The following is an 18,966-nucleotide window of genomic DNA, read 5'->3' on the forward strand; positions in this document are numbered from 1 at the left end:
CTGAAACTTGTTTTCTCCCTCCCATACTTGGCTCTTCCTCATTTAGCTCCTGCTCCCATCATTGGGGCTCAACCCAGCCCTCCCCACTTTCAGTAGCAGCTTCACCTTCACAGCTCTCACTGATACCAAAGACCTCTCAGCTGTGCACCAGTCAGGCCCTTATTTCCAGTGGCCCAAAACACTACAGTATTTTTTAGTCTAAAGAGATAAATACAACTCATGAAATACTTACATTAGAACAATTCATGAAGTACTTACATTAGAAATAAAAAAAGATCTAGGCCAATTCTGAGCTGAAAAAGCAGCCACCTAGAGACTGATGACCTGTGCAGCAGTTACAGAGCCAGAAAGGCATCTTTGGACCATGCTGCTACTCTGAATCTCCCATCTTGGGAACCACGTTAAGACTCTATTCTCCAAAGAGGAAACTATAGGCAGGTTAAGTTAGTTTAAAATTTTATTTTTTTTAATTTTTTTAAATATTTTTATGTAATAAAAAGTAAAAGTCTTGTCCAACCATTCTTGTGGGGCATCTGTCTGTGTCTCTCACGCAGGTCACTCAAGTTAATGGGGAAGAAAGAACAGAGGGCCCAAGTTTGAGGTTATAAATAATAGAAAATAAAAGATCTTCCGTCTCCAGCGGGGGGGGGGGGGGACAGATGAGAGGACGGGAGGGCAAGACGGGGTGGGGATGGGCAGGGGCAGAGCAGGAACCCCCCACCCCCGCTGGACCCTGGCCCTGCCCACTTCGTGGCCCTTCCCATTCAAGGTGCTTGGCAGGAATTCCCCAGCTCCCCGGGGGCGGGGGGGGGGGGCGGGGGGGGGGGACAGGACTGGTCCGAGCTGCTGGGGGAAGAGACATAGATCACTCTTCCCTCCACTCATGGAGGTCTCAGGTCGCGGCCAGGACAATCTTCAGTTCCCCGGGGGGTGGAAGGGGAGCTGCTGGGAGGGATGAGATTGAACTGGTTGGAGGGGAAAGAGAAGAGAGCAGGAGCATTAGAACCCAAGCAGCTGTCCCTTCATCCAATGCCGTCCAGTGTGGGGTGTGGGGGGAGTGTTGGTAGGAGCGGCCTCCTCAAGGTGTCTCATGGGGCTGTCAGAAGCACAGATCAATCGCCGTTTGCCAGTGAGCCAGAGCCCTTACTCATGTGCCCAGCTCTGCCCCCCACACCCCAGCCTGGCCCTGTCTGCTGCGCTGACCTTACCTCAGCTAAGTCAGGAGACAGTCGGGGTCACTGAGAGCTGGGGAGGCAGTGGGGAGGGGGGCTGCTGGATCACAACTGAGCGAGGACGGAGGGAAGCAAAGGACAGAGCCAGGAGCAAGCCCCTGGCGGCGGCGACTGTGGCTTCTGCCCACCCTACATACTTCACAGACAGGTGCAGGTCGGCAGGCGCCCTGTGGGACAGCCCTGCCTCCAAGACCCCTCACTCCCCACCCAGAACCCGTGCATCCTGCCCCACCTGCAGCCCATCAGCTCTTCCATGCCAAATTCCCCCGGCTAACGAGAACTCACGAATCCTGTCATCGGCTCCTCCTGGAAATCCAGGCGCCTGGCCAGGCTGCTCACCTTGGGGGTGTCCGATGTAGGGGTAGGGTGAGGGTGTGGAAGCTGAGAGTGCAGGCACCCCACTCTGGGGCACTGCGCCTTGGGGGGGGCCCCCATGGCTCTGGGGTGGGTGCAGCAGCATCACCTGGGGCGGGTGGGGAGCCCCAGGGTGAGGGGGCGGGGCTGCTGTGATTCCAGTTTGGACATGGGCCTGCAGAGAACAAAAAGGAGCTGGGAGCACCACAGAAATTTGACACAGGATCTGAGGCTCCTAGTGTCAGGACCATGAAGTAAAAAGGTACACCAAGGATCTAGGGATGGGACCGTTCCCCGGCTCAGGTCCTCATGGCACAGCAGGGCTCTCACCTGGGTAACATGGGCCATGTTGGTGAAGCCGTGGGGCAGCTGCTGGTGGTGGATGGCGTACACAGCGGCTGGCTGGGGGAAGTTGCTCTGAGGGGACTGGGCAGAAGGTCCCGGCGGCAGAGAAGGCGGTGTGCCTGTCAGGGCCCCTGGGTGGTACAGATTCTGCTGTGGCTGTCCACTGCCCAGGTGTGGGGCCTGCCCCGCCTGGTGCTGTCAGGGGGAGGTGAAGGGTCAGTGCCACTCACTCCTCTGGTACCCAGGCTGACCACCTGCTGACCCGACCCCACCGCCACCGAGGAACGCCTCTCTCTTCCAGCCATCCATTCCTGCCCCACCCACTTGGATCCCCCACGGCAGGCACCTGGACAGGACTGGGGGCCGCATGCTGGGACTGCGGCTGGCTCCCAGTAGGCGTGGTGGCCGGCTGCGGCTGGTGGGCATGAAGCTGCGTGGCATGGTGTGGATAGGACTGGTGAACAGTGGCTACAGCAGGAAAGGGAGAGACAGTCAGTGCCGAGCACACCGGAAGGGGCTGAGGAGCACAGCCTGGAGGAAGGAGGGTCCAGAACCTACCATAAAGGGCTTGGGGGGTGGGCTGCTCTGCAGAAGGGTACTGAGGGGTAGAGGATGACACGATGGCCTGGGGATGGCTCCCCGACGTCAGCATGCGTGGGTTGCTCTGAAGCATGGGGGCAAACACCGGCTGGAGGGGCAAGGAGAGAAGCGGTTGGCACGGCAGAGGGCTCAGTCGGGAGGCACATCCCTCTGCCTGAGAACCTGTGCTCAACACTACTCTGATCTCGTTAAACCACCTTGCCTCACATTCACAATAACCCTACTAAGTGGATCCTGTTTCATCTACATTTTATAGGGGAAACACCTAAGGCTCAGGGGTCCACTGCCTTGCTACAGCTCCTACCAGATCCAAGACTGAAGCTCAAGCCAGACACACCACCCAGAACTCTGCCTGCCTCTCTCACCAGCTCCTCTGAGTCTGGGAGGTGGAGAAAATGGGCTTTCTAGCAAGCATCTATACCCCACATCCCTCCTGTGCCTCAGTCACCTGCGAGGGGTAGTGGGCCATGGGCTGCATCATGGTGGGCTGGCCTGGGAACTGTGGTGGGTTGTAGGGGATGTAGGAAGAATAGGGTGTGGCAGCCACCAGAGGTGGGCCGGCAGCGGCAGCGGCCTGCATCATTGGAGGGGCCGAGGCTGGCTGGTGTTGGTCCGAGCGCTGGGGGGGCAGGGAGCCTGGGGGTGGAGGAAAAATAGTGCAGAGCTCAAGCTCCACCTGCCAGGAGGCAATGGGCAGCCCCGTCGACGGCCCCTCCTGACCCCGCTCACCTTTTGCTCCCCGGTACTTGCCCTGCTGTCCAGGCACTGAGTTGGACACAGGATACGGATACATCTGAGGTGCCTAGGGACAAGAACACAGGTGAGGCTGAATGACTTGCTTAAAAATGCTCAGAACAGGCATGCTTTGGTCCCTCAAGCAGCCCAACCAAACCTCTTACCCTGGTCCACCCAGTCTCTTCCCTCACCTGAACAGCTGGTCCCATGTGGATCTGAGGTATGTAGGAAATATACTGGGGGCTATAGAGCCCACTCTGGCCTGCCGTCAGCACCGGGATGGAGGGGGTTGAATGAGTCCGGGGCCCAGGAGAAGTTGGAGTACTGGTGGATTTATTCTGTAAGACACACAAGAGGACACATATAAAATACCTTAATGACTTCTGTACCGCTCCCCAACCCCCACCCAATACCTATAACATCAACAGTATCCACGGAGTGCCCCGTGCCAAATGCGTCCTACACTTCATTTGGTTAAGCCTCACATCAAACCCTACGAGATTAGCTTTCTCAAATTACAGATGAGGAAACAAGCAGAGAGGTTAAGTGGCTTGTTCAAAATCACCAAGCTTGCAAGCAGAGGTCAAGTCAGTGGGCCCATATTCCTAACCACCAGACTCAGATGCCCCTGACTAAATGTGAAGTCCCAGGGAAAAATCCATGAATACTTGTCAGACACATTACAATCTCTTGCCACCCAGCCCTGAGACCCCTCGGTTTCCCCAACTGCTTCAATCCCTACACGTTTCACAATGCCTCTTTTCGCTACCTGAGTCAGGAGCTTCCCCTCCCATGCCCTAATACCCTACTCCAAACTCTCCCTCATGGGAACCAAAGCCCACATTCTCCATCCCATCTCACCACAGACAGCAGAGGCTTAGTGGGATTGAACTCCTTGGCATTGGGATTCAACGTTGACTTCTTCACTTGTCTACGAGAGAAAAACAAAGTAAATCCTCATGGCTTCCCCTCACCACCCCTGGCACCCACCCAGTTCCCCACCCCACTCACTCAGCAACAGGGCCCTCATCCTTGTCATCTCCCTTCATGAGGCTCACTGGGGGGCTGCCGGTTTGGCTTGGGCAAGGTGGAGGGGGCTGATCTGGCCCCTCAGTGCTTCCTGCTGCTGGCAGGGGTGGTTTGTCCTCCTTATCCGATACGGATTCTGTCTTGGAGGAAACAGGGGACCCCATGGACTCTGAAGTCAAAAGACCATCAACTTCCTTCTCCTTCCCTTTGGCCTCCTCCTTTAGGATCCGGGGAGGAAAAGGATCCAGGCTGGTCTCAGGGGAGCTACTGGGCTGAAGCTGGAAGAAGAGAAACAAATACACAATGAATAGGATACTGTCCAGTCCAGACCCCAGGCTCTGCTTCCTTTCTTCAGTTTTGCTTGCTCTCATCTCTTGACGACACCCAGTGCCTATTCCATAAAACTCCCCCACCCCTCTTCAACTCCATCCTGCTAACATCCTAGCTCATTCCCACACTTTTCTCACCTTAAACTGGGCCCCAAACTTTCTCAGTTCTTCCAGTTGAAAGCGTTTCTGTTCGTTCTGAAGGCCAGGGACTATGAGAAACAGCAAACAAACAAACAAAAAAAAAAAAGGAGAAAACACACATTTCTTTTCTTGAACGTGGCTACACAATGCTAGCATCCCAAAAGACAAAAGAAACCAAAGAAAAAAGGAGCTCTTCAGAATCCTAAGTTAGGATCAAAGACACATACTGTCTGATTCTGAATTCCAACAATTTTCCTAACTGATCTCCCAATCCAAGGGGCAATAGACTCTGGCAGAAGAAAAAAAAAAACCCTACCTTTCCCAGCTATCCGGGACAGCTCCTGGGACTCCAGAGTTCTCCCAGGTTCCTTGGCTGGAAGTTCTTTTACTGAGCAAGAAAAGAGAAGTGCCTGAAGGACCTTCTGTCCAGAAGCAACTTCACACTGTCCACAGCCCTCAACCACATGGCTCTTACCATCCGTGGGGGCCAGTGAGATCTTTGGAGAAGCTGGGGAAATGGAGCCTACTCCAGGATCCACAACTGCTGATGTCACAGGGATGGAAGCTGAAGAGGTTGGTACTGCTGAGCCGATGGGAGGCTCTGGACAGGAAGCTGAGATTGGGGCAGGGGCAGCTGACTTGGGAGAGCGTGGGGGGTACATCCGGCCCACTGGAAGAAATGGGAGAACTGTGTGATGGTCACTGCTGGTCACTGAGCAATGGATACCGGGGACTCACTAGAAACACCAAGAAAAGTTTATCCACAAGGTCACAAACACAACCAGACAGCAAGAAAGGTTGAGTGTTGGCAGAACTTTCTGTATCTCAGAAGAAATTAGAAGTTTTCTATGATTTCTCCTGCCTTAAAATGTTGGCAACTAACTTAAACAAAAAACAACTGCCAACCAGAAAACCCACGGACTGCCATGTTGGAAATTCTGCATGAGGGAAACTCAAAAAATTCTTTCCTAGAAAAGCGTAAATCCAAGCCTCCAAAACACCCGTACCCTACAACTGTCTTCCATCACAGCACTCTAACAACTGACATGCTTACATCCCTTTACAAATTTCTATCCATTTCTTCATGTAACAACACTGAATTCTTACCTGCAGCAGGAGGTGGAACAGAAGCTTCTCCAGAAGGCCTGCTGCTGGGAGAAGAGAGAGTCTTGGCACCTCTCAGAGGCCGCTGTGCCTTAGGGGACATGCGGGAAGGACCTATTTTTTTTTTTTAAAGATGGGAAAAAAGAGGCAGAGTTTCTGCTATTACAATACCATCAATGCACCTTCCTTCCAACCCATCTAAATCTTTTTAATTATCTTTCCCACCTCCTTACCATCCCCTTCCTTGCCCCCAACAAAAGCCTGCTTCATAACTCACCTCCATTGATACCACGTGTCTCAGAACCTGGGCCGGGACTGCTATTGTCAAGATGGTGAGGACCACGAGGTGGCAAAGAGCTAAGGCCAGGACGGCCACCCCGAGAGCTACTGCATCGAACTCCTCCCCGGGGACCTTCCCGAACTCGTTGGGGTAGAGGGATATACTTTCCCTCCCTGGGGGAGAGAGTTCAAATAAGATCAAGTAGCCACAAAACTCACATTTTACAAATATGAAGCCCTCCTTTTAAAGTCCACCTCTTGCCACACATACACACACACACACACACACACACATACACACGCATGCCTGGCTTCAGCTTTCTGTACTATTCCACTTGAAGATCTGTCTTGGTTATAAGTTCTGTAGCTCCTGGACTATGACCCTATGTTGTATCAACCCCTGACCAGACCAACCTGGCCAGTGCTCCACAATTCTACCTCTCCTGACCTAGGAAAAAGGTAGTATTACACTGTGGTTAAGGTGAAGCTTTTACAAGCTACAATACTCTTTGATTTATGGAAATGAAATCAAAGTATAAGACATACACATGGATGAACATGCAGAGAAAAAGAATATGCATCAAAAAGCTGAAAAACACTTGTCTTTAAATCCTTAAGCTTTAGCATCGTTACCTTGGGCAAACTATTTAACAGTTCTAGGCTTCAGTCTCCTAAACCTAAAAATTGGGCATAACTGTGTTAACCTATACGGTTGTGAGGCTTCAACAAGAGCGTACCATCAATAAAAAATGTTAAAAAAAAATGTCCATGTATGACTGAAAAATTGTGCTGAACACTGGAATTTGATACAACATTGTAAAATGATTATAAATCAATAAAAAAATGTTAAAAAAAGAAAAAGAAAAAGAAAAAAGAGCGTACCAAGCTCCTGGCCCATATGGTGAGCCTGAGCCCCACCAGACCAGCCACCCCCAGCAATCACCTCGATGCCAAGCTGGGGCTCTCTCGCCCTGAACCCTGCCGCTGAACTGCGCTGTGCTTCTCCTCCTCCGTGCGCCCATCATCGTTCTCCATGGCGATCCTCAGGCGGTACTGGGGGCTCGATTCAATCTCTCGAGCCAACTGGGCCGCACGCAGCTCCCTTTGTCGAAATTCTTCTGAGTTGTCCTTCTCTAAGGGCACACTGAGAGGACCACCCAAGAGGGGAAAAAGGGAAGAAATTTCTATCAGTCCTATCACCAGCTTAGACATAACATGGTTTAAACCCTTCAACAACTCAGCATACAGTGACCTGGCATCTAGAAGGGTCCCAGGCTGAGCGGCAAGGCATATCTCTGAATCTGAGGGACACTTAGACACATATGTAAGTTTGTTAAAATTCTACAGGAAAAGTATGGACCGATGAACAAGAAAACAGTTAACTCTACCCATGGAATCAAGGTTAAGAGAAAGAGAAACACCTTTGAGGGAAGAGTTCAAAAGGCAGATCAGAAGTGAGGAGAGGGCAAACTGGACCCCTAGAAAAGAATGAACAAAAGCTATGTTCCACCTAGAGACCTGCCTTCTGTTAGTGACCTCACATCTCAAACTGCACCAAGTGGGAAGGACAAAGAGACACTCACGTATAAGAAGAGAGACTGCTGTCATAGGTGGTCTTCACACCATAGTTCTCCTCATTGAACTTGAACATTTCATTGGGGTCCCATCCATTGGACTAGGGGAGGAGGGAGAATGTTTTAAAACACAGCAAAGAAAGCAACAATAACTAGTCTTTCTCCTTCATTAGGTTACTTTTAAAATCTAATTTAATCAAAATATTAAAAATCTGACCAAACCAAGCTGATTGCAGCACAAACTGGCAACAGCTAGTAAAAGACAAGTCTTAAGACCTAATGGCCATTTCCAGGGTTATATCTCAGAGAAATTCTGGCATATGTGCATGGGGATATACATTCTAAAAATTCAGTAAAGCACTATTTTTAATACTAAAATAATGGCAAAAAACACCAATTAGTAAAGAAAGACATTAAATACAATTTGTTGTGTATACGTACATGTGTATGTATATAAACAGAATACATAATAGTTAAAAGCAATAACTAGATCTACATATCTACATGAGAAATTCAGAAACAGGCAGGAAAAATAAATTTTGAGCAAATTAATATAGTGGAATAACAAGGCGCTCACTCGTGAGAAATTTTAAATGATTCAAGGTAGTTGTTTCTGGGAAAAGAATGGGCCTACACAGTACTCAATACCCACTCTATACCCACTCTTTTTAACGCTGGAAAAAACTGACTTGAGGCAAGCACTGAGGTTGTCAATCACAGACAGCAGAAGTACAGGTTGTTTTTTTGGGGGAGGGGGTCAGATTTATTTATGTATGAGTTTTTTTAAATGGAGATACTGAGGATTGAGCCCTTGTGCATGCTAAGCACACACTCTACTGCTAAGCTATACCCTCCCCCATGGAACAGGTATTTTTGTTTTGTTATTTTCTTTACCTTTCCATTGGAATCTTACTGCCGTCAATAGTCAATAGTAAAAGATTTCCCTCCCTGCCCACCCTAGCAACTCTTGGTTCCAAGAATGATGTCACTGTCAACAACCCACACTCTGGCAGCAGAGCCCCACAGCTCTCAGGTTCTCAGAGGAAGGGGACTGTACCATGTCAGACTCGAGGTCGTAGTCATCGCTGTTGCTGTCGCCCCCCTCCCAACGCTGAAGCACCTTCTCTTTGTGCTCCCCATTCACCTTCGAGTTCATGGCAATGGCTGAATCAGTGAACTTGTCTGTGGGGACAGGTTAAAGATCAGGAGTCAGCTGATACCTCACAGACTTCTTTCCAACACCCCCACCCCCATCGGAGCAAAGAAAAGTTTATGTGTGTCAGAGTTCAGGGGTGGGGGCGAGGCGTAGGGTGCAGCATAAAAAGCCTCATCTTGAAGAGTTCAATAAAAATAAATAAATAAATAAATAAATAAATAAATGACTAAATAATAAAAACAAAACAACCACTGTATCTTAAGACATCAAGACATATTCTCAAGAAGAAAAACCAGCCATCTTCCTTAGAAATAAATAAAGATGTTAAAGCAAAGGAGAGAAGAGAAAAATCAAATCATGTTACTGTTCTATGCTCTCTACTCAAGAAATGGGTCTGACACAATAGCCTTGCCCAATAAATACCTTTAGTAGCATAATTGAAGTCAACATTTCGGAAGTGGACAAGCATGACATCACTTGGCTTAAATACCATGGTATCCACTATGTCCTCCCGACGAGGACCACCTGCTGGCTCAGATGCTTTCCGGTGCACAGCGTCTACTGCCAGTTCAAACTGCAAGAGTCCCATTTCCCAACACCCAAGGTCAGGATCAAGAAACGTGAAGGCAAAAATATGACTACTTCTATTTTACCCTTTCTAAACTTTGCCCAACACCACATTCTCATGTGCATTGTCTTCTCAACATCAGCCACAGAATTTAACAAAAGTTCCAAACTTAAAAGTTCATTTTTAAATTTGACCATTTTTAACATCAAAGTACCCTGCCCTCAAATTTCAAACCCATGTCTTTTATTGCCTTCAGCACTTCCCGGCACAGGCCTACAATAATGAGCACAGCCGCAATATCGTCCAACACCACTCAATTCACTTCTTCAATGAGCCTACTCTACTCTCCTCCTCCTTCTCCCATGGAACTCCAAAAATAAGCTAATTGGAGTAACCTACCTTTGAGCTCAGTGTCTTGAAGATACCTTCATAGGTGGTACCATTCTTCACCTTTACATCACAAGTGGAGCCCTGAAAGAGTGGGGGGAAAAAGAAAAGTGCCTCCAGCAAACTGATGCATTACATTCCTCAACCCAGGAGTTAGGTACGCACTTACCACAACAGCTGTAAGGAAATGCAGCATTCTGGAATTGTTGTAGACACCCTCAAACACCTGTCAGTAATACAGGAGAGACAAATAAAGGAACAGCCAGTCAACATCTCACCCTCCTTCTAAATGCCCATACTCCACTCTACCTACATTGTATGTACTGGGTCCCCTGCCTTCTGAACCCATCTGAATATTTCTGCACCTAATCTGCTTTATATCCCCACATATGCATCTTTTAGGTGTCTGTGCATTAGTTGGAGGTGGGGGGAGGCACTCACCGGTGACTGTGGGGGTCCCTTTCCTGTGCTTTGTCCCCTGTAGGAGAAAGAAATAAGAAACTTGTTATTTAAATATCTTCAACCCTTTCTATACAATTGATTTCAAAGGACTTGGTATGCTAGAACCACATACCACGTGAAGATGAACATTTAGGCAACAAATCAATTAATCCAACAAGATTTTCAAACTCTCACCTTACAGAGGAAGAAACACAGTCCTTAAAAGCCATTTCTTCCAAATGCCAGTAAAACAGACCTCAATCATCAACGGTTGTCTATTGCTTTAAGAGCCAATTCAACACAACCTTTTCACCTTCTCCAAGAGGGCCAGGGCTGCATGCTTCCAACAGACAAATGCTACAGTATTCGATAACTAATAACCGACCCCGGATATAAAGGTGGAAGCTCAAGGAGTGCAGATTTGGAACTACCTAGGTCAGGCATATTACCACCCCAACAGAAAAGATCATCATTTCCCGCAGCCTTACTCCCTAAACCCTCGGAGAAGGTTACTCCCTCTACAATCCACCCTCTCGACCTCTTTACTCATTCTGCCTGTTACCCACTCTGGGAGGGGTCATCAATCGCCCGGTAGCCCTGCTCCTCGCTGGCTGATGTAACCGGCGGTTGGAATAGGGCGATCAGGGGGCCGTTGGCGGGGCTGGGGGACAGCGCAGCCGCAAAGCTATCCACCGGGAGGCCTCGCCCGGTCTGCGCCTGCGCATTAAAGCCCACAGGTTTCTTCAAAATCCCCCCTCCCGCGATCAGAACCAACTGCGCCTGCGTATACCTCTACTCCCAATTCCATAAACCCACACATAGACGAAACCGAGTAGGGTGTGCACCACTCATCCAAGAACACCAGGTTAACCTGTCCACGCACACTCCCAGCCGCTGCCCTATATGTTACTCGGGGCTCGAGAATGGCCAGGTCATAAGAGCATCCGCGCGCACGTACGGGCAGAGCGCGCGCGCGCGCTGGAGGTTCCTGGTCCGCAGTCCTCCCAGTTTTGTCACTCCTTCCTCCCCCCCCCCCGCCCACCCCGCTCCCCTCCTACTGGTCAGACTGGGAAGGGGGAGGTAGCAACTAGCTCCCAAGTCCCTCCCTCCCCATTGGCCAAACTGTGGGCCGCGCGCCCCCCTCCATTGGCTACGGCCAGGGACCCCTTCCCGCAGCTGACTCCCCATTGGCTGAAGCCGGGGACCGCGAGACCCTTCGTGGTAATGGAGCTGGGGACCCCGATCACCTCCTCAGCCCCCCCAACTCCTCGTTCCGACGCCGCTGGCGGGATGCACTCCGCCTGCCCTTTAGGCTAAGGCCCCGAGTCCTGACTAGGCTCTCAAGAGCTGAGCACGGCCCCTAAATGCTCCTGTGGCCACCCGGGAACCCTGTTACTCCGACCTGTTAGGACCTGAGGGGGCCCACCGCTAGCTTCACGGGATCTTCCCACTCCCTCTGGTGCCTCTCAAAGGTAGCCAGGCTACAAGTCCGCCTCGCGCGGTGTACAGGTCTCGGGCACCTCGGATACAGCGCCCGGAAACCCACCCATCCTCACCTGGCGCTGCCGATGGCCGCTGCCCCTGTCCTCTCCTGATGTTGCTGCTGCTGCGGCGGCGGCTGCGGTGCCAAGATGCCCTCGGCTCCCCGGCGGAGCCCGCTCCCGGCAGCGGCTGCAGGCCCCAGACAGGGAGAAGCGGCGGCAGGAGGCCCTGGGGGAGCCGAGGTGGAGGCCAGGGGCCCCGGGAGGCCGCCGTTGGGAGGGCTGGTGCCCCCGGGAGGCCGGCGGGCCACGGCCTGTTGCGTGGGGGGCGGCTGCTGGGGCTGGGAGGTCTGTTGTGGCGGCTGAGGCTTCAACATGATGGCAGCGTCCGGAAGGGGAATTAGGGGGAAGGGAGGGAGAGAGGAGTCCGGGGCTGGGCCCCCGCTGGAGAGCGCGGGAAGCGAAGGGGACTGGGAAGCTGGGGACCCGCCGTTGGCGGGCGGGGGCGAGCCCCGCGGTGTCGGGGTTGGATAGAGAAGACCGCGGCGCGAGGAAGCGCCGCGAGGCGGAAGGGGAGGGGGTCTCGCGGGCCAGAGGAAAGCGAGAGGGCGCGAGCCGGCTTCGCGCGCGTGCGCGTCGCCGGGGAAAGGGGAGGGGGAGGAGCGCGCGGGCGGGAGCTCCCGAAGGGGGAGGGGCGGGGAGGAGGGAGCGGCGGCGCGAGATGTCCGCACGCACCGGGGCGGTTAGCTCCCGGCGGGAGAGGAGGGAATAAAGAAAGGTGAATCTCGCGCCCCTAGCCTTTGGAGTGGGAAAGGAGCAGCGCAGGCGCTTACGCGCTACAAGGATTTAGAGCCTCTAGGTCTCAAGCAGCTCTGAAGGCTGCCGGCCGAAGCCGCTTCACAATGAGCGTCTGAAGCGCTGGGGGAGGAGCCGAAGAATCAGAGAGGAAGGAAGAACCGGCCGCCCCGCCCACGCCGCCGGCGTAGCGTCGGGATGCCTCCGCAGTCGTGTGAGAAGTAGCGACGTAGCGTGCAGTTCTTCCGCCTTTTAGGGGCCCATGGGCGGAGTTTGGGTGTAAAGAAGTCCCGGGACTAGACCAGGGAATTCTTAGACTTGTGGTAGGTTTCTTGAAGAGCTACTCTCAACCACATCTGCTTTTACATAAAACACTGATGAGCATTCAAGTTATCAGTTTGAAGATGCTGATCTTTGGAGATAAATCTATGCTTAATTCGAAATTATTTTAATGATTTTCAACCTAATGGTTTCTCCATGCCCTAGAATGAACCCTTAAACGGTAACAATAAAGAGACTGAAGACGAAGGTTCCTAGCGTCTAGTTCAAAATCCACCACCCAACTCTGCAATGAAGGTAAACTCATTCATTCAAATTAGTTGGGCATTAGGACATTAGGCTAGGTGCTCTGGATGTAACTGTGATTAAACCACTTCCTGCCCTCAAGGAGTTCAAAGTAGTGGTAGAGTCAGACAATTAGATGAGATCTACTAGGTAAAAGCACATAGCACTATAAGAGTAGTTGGGAGTGCCACCTAATTCAGCGTTTGGTGATGGATTTCTAGGCAGGGGGAACAGGATGTGACCTGGTAACAAAACTTCAGGGTGTCTGGAGTATAAAATTAAAGGAGGAGGTTTAAATAAAATGAAACTGGAAAGGTAAGTAACCTGGGACCAGATTTGAAAGAGACATGGACATTATCCTCAAAGCAGTGGGGAGCCTTTTACAGAAAATGAAGAGATCAGATTTGAATTTTTGAAGGATTACTCGGCAAGGTGGAGCATGGAGTGGAGCAGTGATGGGTCTGTGGTCCCATCAAAACTTTTACTATCTCAATTTCTCTTCACTCCAGGCGTTAGCGCTGGAACTCTTCCAACACTCAAGTCTCCCCTAAATGCACACACACTTAGCTAAAAGTTTGCCTTACTCTTTAGGCAATATTCCTTCACCCCGCCACATTCCTAGCTTTGAGAGTGTTAGGGTCCCTTCCTGTGTGTTTGCCCAGCGGTTTTCCTCACTTTATTCTAGGAGCTCCTTTCATTCTGTCTTCCTGCTGTATCAGCACCCTAAAGATTGGGATCTTACTCTAACTGCTCCTTCTGCAATACCTAGCATGATACAGGCAGTCAACTAAATACTTGTGAATGAGTCCAAGTGGCATTTTAAAGACCATGTCTCTTGGACCTCTAAATAACACAGTCCAACTTTTTCCTGGCATCACCTGCACCACCTGGTGCCATGCCACCTCTCTGGTCTCATTTTCGACACTCCTGTCTCCCCCACCTACATCCTGCTCCCACACCCTTCTAAGTTTCGGCCCCACTTAACTCTCATTTCTACCATATGCCTTGCCCTTATTCAACTCTGCCTTTACACATGCTGTTTCTTCATCTAGTCCTCATTCTTCAAGCTCAGGTGTCAGTCCTTTTGAATATCTTGTTATTGACTTCTGGGCTCCCAGAGCACTGTAATGGTTTTCTTTCTATGGCTCCCTTTTCTATTGGAGCCTGAGCTCATTAAGGTCAGGGGCTGCATTTTACTTACTTCCCTATCCTTCATGTCTAGCTTAGTGGCTGGCACACAGTCACTCAATAAATTGAGGAATGAAGTGTTGTCTTATTATATGCAATTTAGAAATTACATCACTGTGATTTGCTATGGAGTGATTTCCAGGATATATTAAGTGAAGAAAGCAAAGTTCAAAAGAGCATAAACTGTGCTAGCTTTTGCACAAGGAAGAAGAGGAAGTAAGAAAACAAATGTATCTGCAAATTCTTGCAAAGAAAAACACAAGAAGGATAAACCAAAAACTAATAAAATTTAGCATCTGTGAGAGGTAGGGGAAAATGAGGGTTCCTTGGTTGTTGAGCTACATCCTTCTTGTTGAAGGAAACAACAGAGCCCTGATTGGGGAGAGGTAGGCACTTCTTTGAGTAGGCCTTTTCATATAGTTTTTTTGACTTTTCATATCATGTTATTGGTCAACATATTAAAAAAATTGAATTAACAGAAACAGAGTACCTAAAATCTGAATACAAGCATAAATAAATGAGCCCAACTCTTATTTTAGGTAAATTAAAAATAACACCCTGAAGGGGAAAAGATAGAACTAATTCAAGTAACTTTCAGGCACCTTCAAGAAAAAAATTACTGCAAACCTTTAATTCTTAAGTCAGTTTGCTATAGTGGTCAGGGCATGGCAATTCTGAACCTATTTGGGGTGTATCGTAGGATTGAACACACAAGTAAATGTGTAGACATTGTTGGAAGCCATGGTTCTCACTGGGGAGGAGTGCATTGAATTAAAGAAGAATCCATGCTTACATACTGTTTGCGTGGAAATATACATGCATCCATAGATAAAAAGAAGAAACAGAAGGAATAACTGGACTGTGTTCTTCAAAAATGTCCATGGCATGAAAGACAAAGAAAGGTTGAGGAACTGTTCCAGATTAAAGGAGGATAAAGTAACTAACAGCTAGATGAAATATTGATCCTGGCCTAAATCCAGAACATAATTGCTATAAAAGACATTGTGGGGAAAATTGATGAATCTGGAATATAGACTATGAAGTACTACGTCCATGATAAGTTTGCTGAATGTGATAACTCTGTAGATGTACAAGAGTCTATTCTTAGTAAAGTGTTATGGGACAAAGGAACATGATATATGCAACCTACTATTAGATAGTTCAACTTGTTTATATTCTTTATATACAGAGAAAATGAAACAAATTGACAAAATGTTAGTAACTTGTGAATCTGGGTAAGCGTTATACTGAAGTTCTTTGTAGTAGCCTTTCAATTTCTCTGTAAGTTTGACATTTTAAAATAAGGAATTTACATATAATTAAATAAGTAAAAAGTATCTGACACCCCTAAGGTTAGGGAAAAGAGTGAGAGTAAATCACCTAATTGTATATACTGAACACCCATAAACTCATTGATAAATTAGGGAAGAGTTTTTAGTTCTCAAGAGTACCCTTAGGTACTCTAAGGTACTAGTACCCAGTGTTCACTGCATTTTCTAAAACATTTTTTTATTGAGTTATTGTCACTTTACAGTGTTGTGTCAAATTCCAGTGGTTCACTGCATTTTAGTCAGGTGTATCTGGGAAGTAATTCCAGTTTGAGGGTCCAGTGACACCAGACTTCATTCGTATGAAACAGAGGCCATATTCCTCGCTTAAGACATGTCAAGAGAGAGTGGCTGAGGCAGCAAGATAAGATATTCATTATGATGAAATCCAACTTGACTCCATCTCCCTGACACATATCCTCCAGGGGTACTTTTCCTTCACAAAAGCCTGAATGTTTCCCAAGAAGAGGCAGCATCTGATAGCAGAAAGAATACAGGGTGTATCCCAGGAGACAAAAATTGTAGCTCTGTCTTTGTCTCTTATTAGCTCTACTGATTAGGACAAGGGATTGGACTTCTGGGGCACCCATCTCAATCTATAAAAGGAGAGGCTGGATTAGAGGAAGGGTCCCAAACTCGAATGCCTGCATGAGACAGGTAATAAAAAAGGCTGAAACAAGGAGGCACCATGAAACTGGAGAGCATGTGGCCTTGTCTAAAAGGGGTGCGTGCTTCTCAGCTCCAGCCAACATCTGCCAGGCAGGGATGTGTCCCAATGTTGCCAGAGATCTTGATTTTTTTTTTTAAAGAAGCCAGAAGTCTGGATTTTTTAAAAAATTGAAATCTCCCGATTTTTCTTTTTTTGGAGAAATCTTTTGTGTGCCAAACAATACATGCCTGCAAGCCACCAATGTGCAGCCACTGCATTGGATGCTCCCCAACTGCTATTCTTCACCAATTAGAGTGTAACCTTGCAGCCAAGGTTCTTCTAATGCGGCTCATGCTATGGTTCTTTCTATTGCCGACAAAAGTCTTTGCCATCCGAATAGGGTGTGAGGACCTGCTTCAACCTTCACAAGAATGTGGGTGCACCCTAGCTACGCCTTTGCAATCAGTTTGGAGCATGAGCTCTCTTTCTGAGCAAATCTTCCATCTCCTTCTCAAGAGAAGGCTCTGTATTTCTCATTTCTCTCCCAATGGAACTCCATGCAAAGATCTCCATAATTGCCTCCATAATTGCCTCCTTCAGGAGGAAAGGAAGGGAGCAGAAGACATACTAATAGATGCCCTATCCACCCTTTTTCACTCATTCACTGCTTCTGGCACCCGTTCATCAAACATTCCTTCACTTCTAGGACCTGGCTCTCATTTGTCTTCCCTGATCAGTCTCTCATGTTTCTCTTTCTCTGAACATAGCCTCAAAGATTGACCTCATTTTCTCTTACAAATTCAAGGTCACTCCTTCCATCTCCTTCTAGGAACTTCTCCATTCTTCAAAAAACATCTGTATCTCCTGCTAGCGTCTGGCCCCCGAGTCCCTTTGCACTTTCCTGGGCTTTGCCTTTCAGCATTTACACACTTTGTTTTTATCTCCTCCATCTTCCAGTAACCCAGAGAACAGTGGGGTCCAGTACCCCTGCCTTCTGGGAGCTCCAGCCCACATGATAATAAGGGCTATACTTCCAAGTCTACCTCAAGGACAGGAACCCAGTTTTCTGTGACACCTCTTCCCTGTCCTCTCCATTTGCTTTTTTTCAGACTTTGGAGACTGGGAATATATAAGGATGCTAGAGTAAAGAAGTTTCTCCTTCAAAACAGATCATTGCCTAATTTTCTCCTCTCCATGTCCAAAATCCCAATTTCCGCAACAAAGGCAGCAAGGTTCCTGCCTTTCTCAAGCTGTCCCTCTCCCAGTCCACATCACCAGGCCCCCAACTTCCATTTCTTTTCTCACTCTGGGCTCCTCCATCTTGGTCCTTCTCTACCACAAAAACCTCTATGTTTCTTCAGATGTAGAAAATCACACAGCCAGGGAAGTGATGGTCATCAAAATAGCCAAGATGATATTCCTCTGGTTCATCATAGCTCCGAAAACCCTGCCACCACTGCCAGTTTCCTGACCATGGATCGGGGAGCCATTGTGGGGATCCTTCCAGCTGCTATCAATGTCTATTCCAATTATATCCTTAGGAACTTGGAAATAATCGCAGGATAGGATCATGGATCTGAGCCTTCTGTGAACTGGGTTTGAGCTAAGACTCCATCTATTATATGATCACCTTAAGTCCCCACTTTGGTGAGCCACAGCAGCATTTGGATCCCCAGGAATTAGCATCAGTACTAATTGATGCTAATTACCAGTCTTCAAAAGCTGTGGGTATTTTCTTCTCCCTAATGAACAGTCACTCCAGTAAACGGGCCAGTTTCTTTCTCAAGGACACCCACTCTCCCCTTCAATCAGAAGGCTCTGGGTCTATGCTGACTTAGGTCTGGAAACTGGGAGAGAGATCATGGTGCTCCACTGCAGTGACTCAAGTTAGGTTTTTGGCTACCGGAGCAAGATTTTTTTTCCCCTCTGTTACACAGATCAAGCAATTTTTTAGTAAGCTTCTCATCTATTTGTTTTTAGAAACATGGCGACTAATTAGCCACTGCCAAAGACTGGCAATGGGTCAAGGCATTCCAGTTAATGGTATATCCCTGCTACCCTTTACAGCCTCATGGAATGTATTAAGAGTGATATGTTGATTGCACGTGATAAATCTACTCCGAAATTCCTATCTCCCTGAGCCTTTGGACTCTCTACTCTACATCATGGCAGGGAAGTTCTGGTGTCTCCACTTCACTAAAAGTAGGCCACTGTTAAGTTCAAGTTTCAGTCAACTTACTATGTAGGGGGAAGAGAAAAGTTCATAGTGGTAGAGTGCATGCTTAGCACTCTGGGTTCAATCCCCAGTACCTCCTCGATAAATAAACCTAATTACCCACCCACCCCCAAAAAACAACTAAAAAAAAAAAAGGTAAACTTATTATGTAAACTGTTAGAGTCACCTGCAGCTGCATGAGCCAACACATTAAATCCAGACTCTTGAGCAAGTGCACCCGTATCAATGAATTCAATCCAACCCAGTGCAAAACTTAGTCTAACACTCTTAGGATCCCCTTCTACACAAATTCCCCAGGTTTCTGCTGATATATGTCAGCAAAGTCTTGCAATTCTTTTGCTGTGTAAATTATTTCCTCCTCAGATACAGTGTGCACCTAAATCCTCTGGAGCCCACTGAGATTTAACCCGTTATGGGTCTAATGGAAACAAGAGCAGTTGTGGTGATTTTC

At 48.5% G+C, this 18,966-nt stretch overlaps 1 protein-coding gene and 1 long non-coding RNA gene across 23 annotated transcripts; one reads left to right on the top strand and one right to left on the bottom strand.

Moving 5' to 3' along the window:
- Nucleotides 1-439: 439 nt before the first annotated feature.
- Nucleotides 440-12,396, bottom strand: ATXN2L (ataxin 2 like). 22 transcript variants are annotated; one of them, XM_072942861.1, is made up of 24 exons: nucleotides 11,831-12,396; nucleotides 10,275-10,311; nucleotides 10,003-10,059; nucleotides 9,846-9,917; nucleotides 9,302-9,452; nucleotides 8,780-8,904; nucleotides 7,732-7,823; nucleotides 7,092-7,292; nucleotides 6,147-6,322; nucleotides 5,873-5,983; nucleotides 5,241-5,435; nucleotides 5,082-5,153; nucleotides 4,763-4,833; nucleotides 4,278-4,573; nucleotides 4,128-4,197; nucleotides 3,458-3,604; nucleotides 3,261-3,333; nucleotides 2,980-3,167; nucleotides 2,490-2,619; nucleotides 2,278-2,399; nucleotides 1,917-2,126; nucleotides 1,572-1,761; nucleotides 1,209-1,245; nucleotides 440-965 (listed from the first exon to the last, which is right to left on the bottom strand). In XM_072942861.1, exons 1-23 carry the CDS (start codon nucleotides 12,130-12,132, stop codon nucleotides 1,214-1,216), a joined length of 3,120 nt encoding a protein of 1,039 aa, XP_072798962.1. In that variant the 5' UTR covers nucleotides 12,133-12,396; the 3' UTR covers nucleotides 440-965; nucleotides 1,209-1,213. The 22 variants fall into 22 exon arrangements, with proteins under 22 accessions (XP_072798962.1, XP_015092253.2, XP_072798957.1 ...); XM_072942859.1 differs by having other exon boundaries at nucleotides 842-965; nucleotides 5,241-5,453; XM_072942853.1 differs by having other exon boundaries at nucleotides 842-965; nucleotides 1,518-1,761; nucleotides 5,241-5,453.
- Nucleotides 12,397-12,491: 95 nt separating this feature from the next.
- LOC140687100 (uncharacterized) lies at nucleotides 12,492-18,623 on the top strand. Its single transcript, XR_012061201.1, has 3 exons — nucleotides 12,492-12,764; nucleotides 13,037-13,126; nucleotides 18,347-18,623. It is a non-coding gene; the product is annotated as an uncharacterized lncRNA (long non-coding RNA).
- Nucleotides 18,624-18,966: the final 343 nt, after the last annotated feature.

This window comes from Vicugna pacos, chromosome 18 (assembly GCF_048564905.1).
Source record: "Vicugna pacos chromosome 18, VicPac4, whole genome shotgun sequence".
NCBI lineage: Eukaryota > Metazoa > Chordata > Mammalia > Artiodactyla > Camelidae > Vicugna > Vicugna pacos.

Coding starts and splice junctions, on each gene's coding strand:
- ATXN2L (XM_072942864.1), bottom strand. CDS start 12,132: ATGTTGAAGCCTCAGCCGCCACAACAGACCTCCCAGCCCCAGCAGCCG. Junction 10,060..10,274: donor AGGGACCCCCACAGTCACCG/GTGAGTGCCTCC, acceptor TATTACTGACAG/GTGTTTGAGGGTGTCTACAA. Junction 4,834..5,081: donor GTCCCGGATAGCTGGGAAAG/GTAGGGTTTTTT, acceptor TGTTTCTCATAG/TCCCTGGCCTTCAGAACGAA.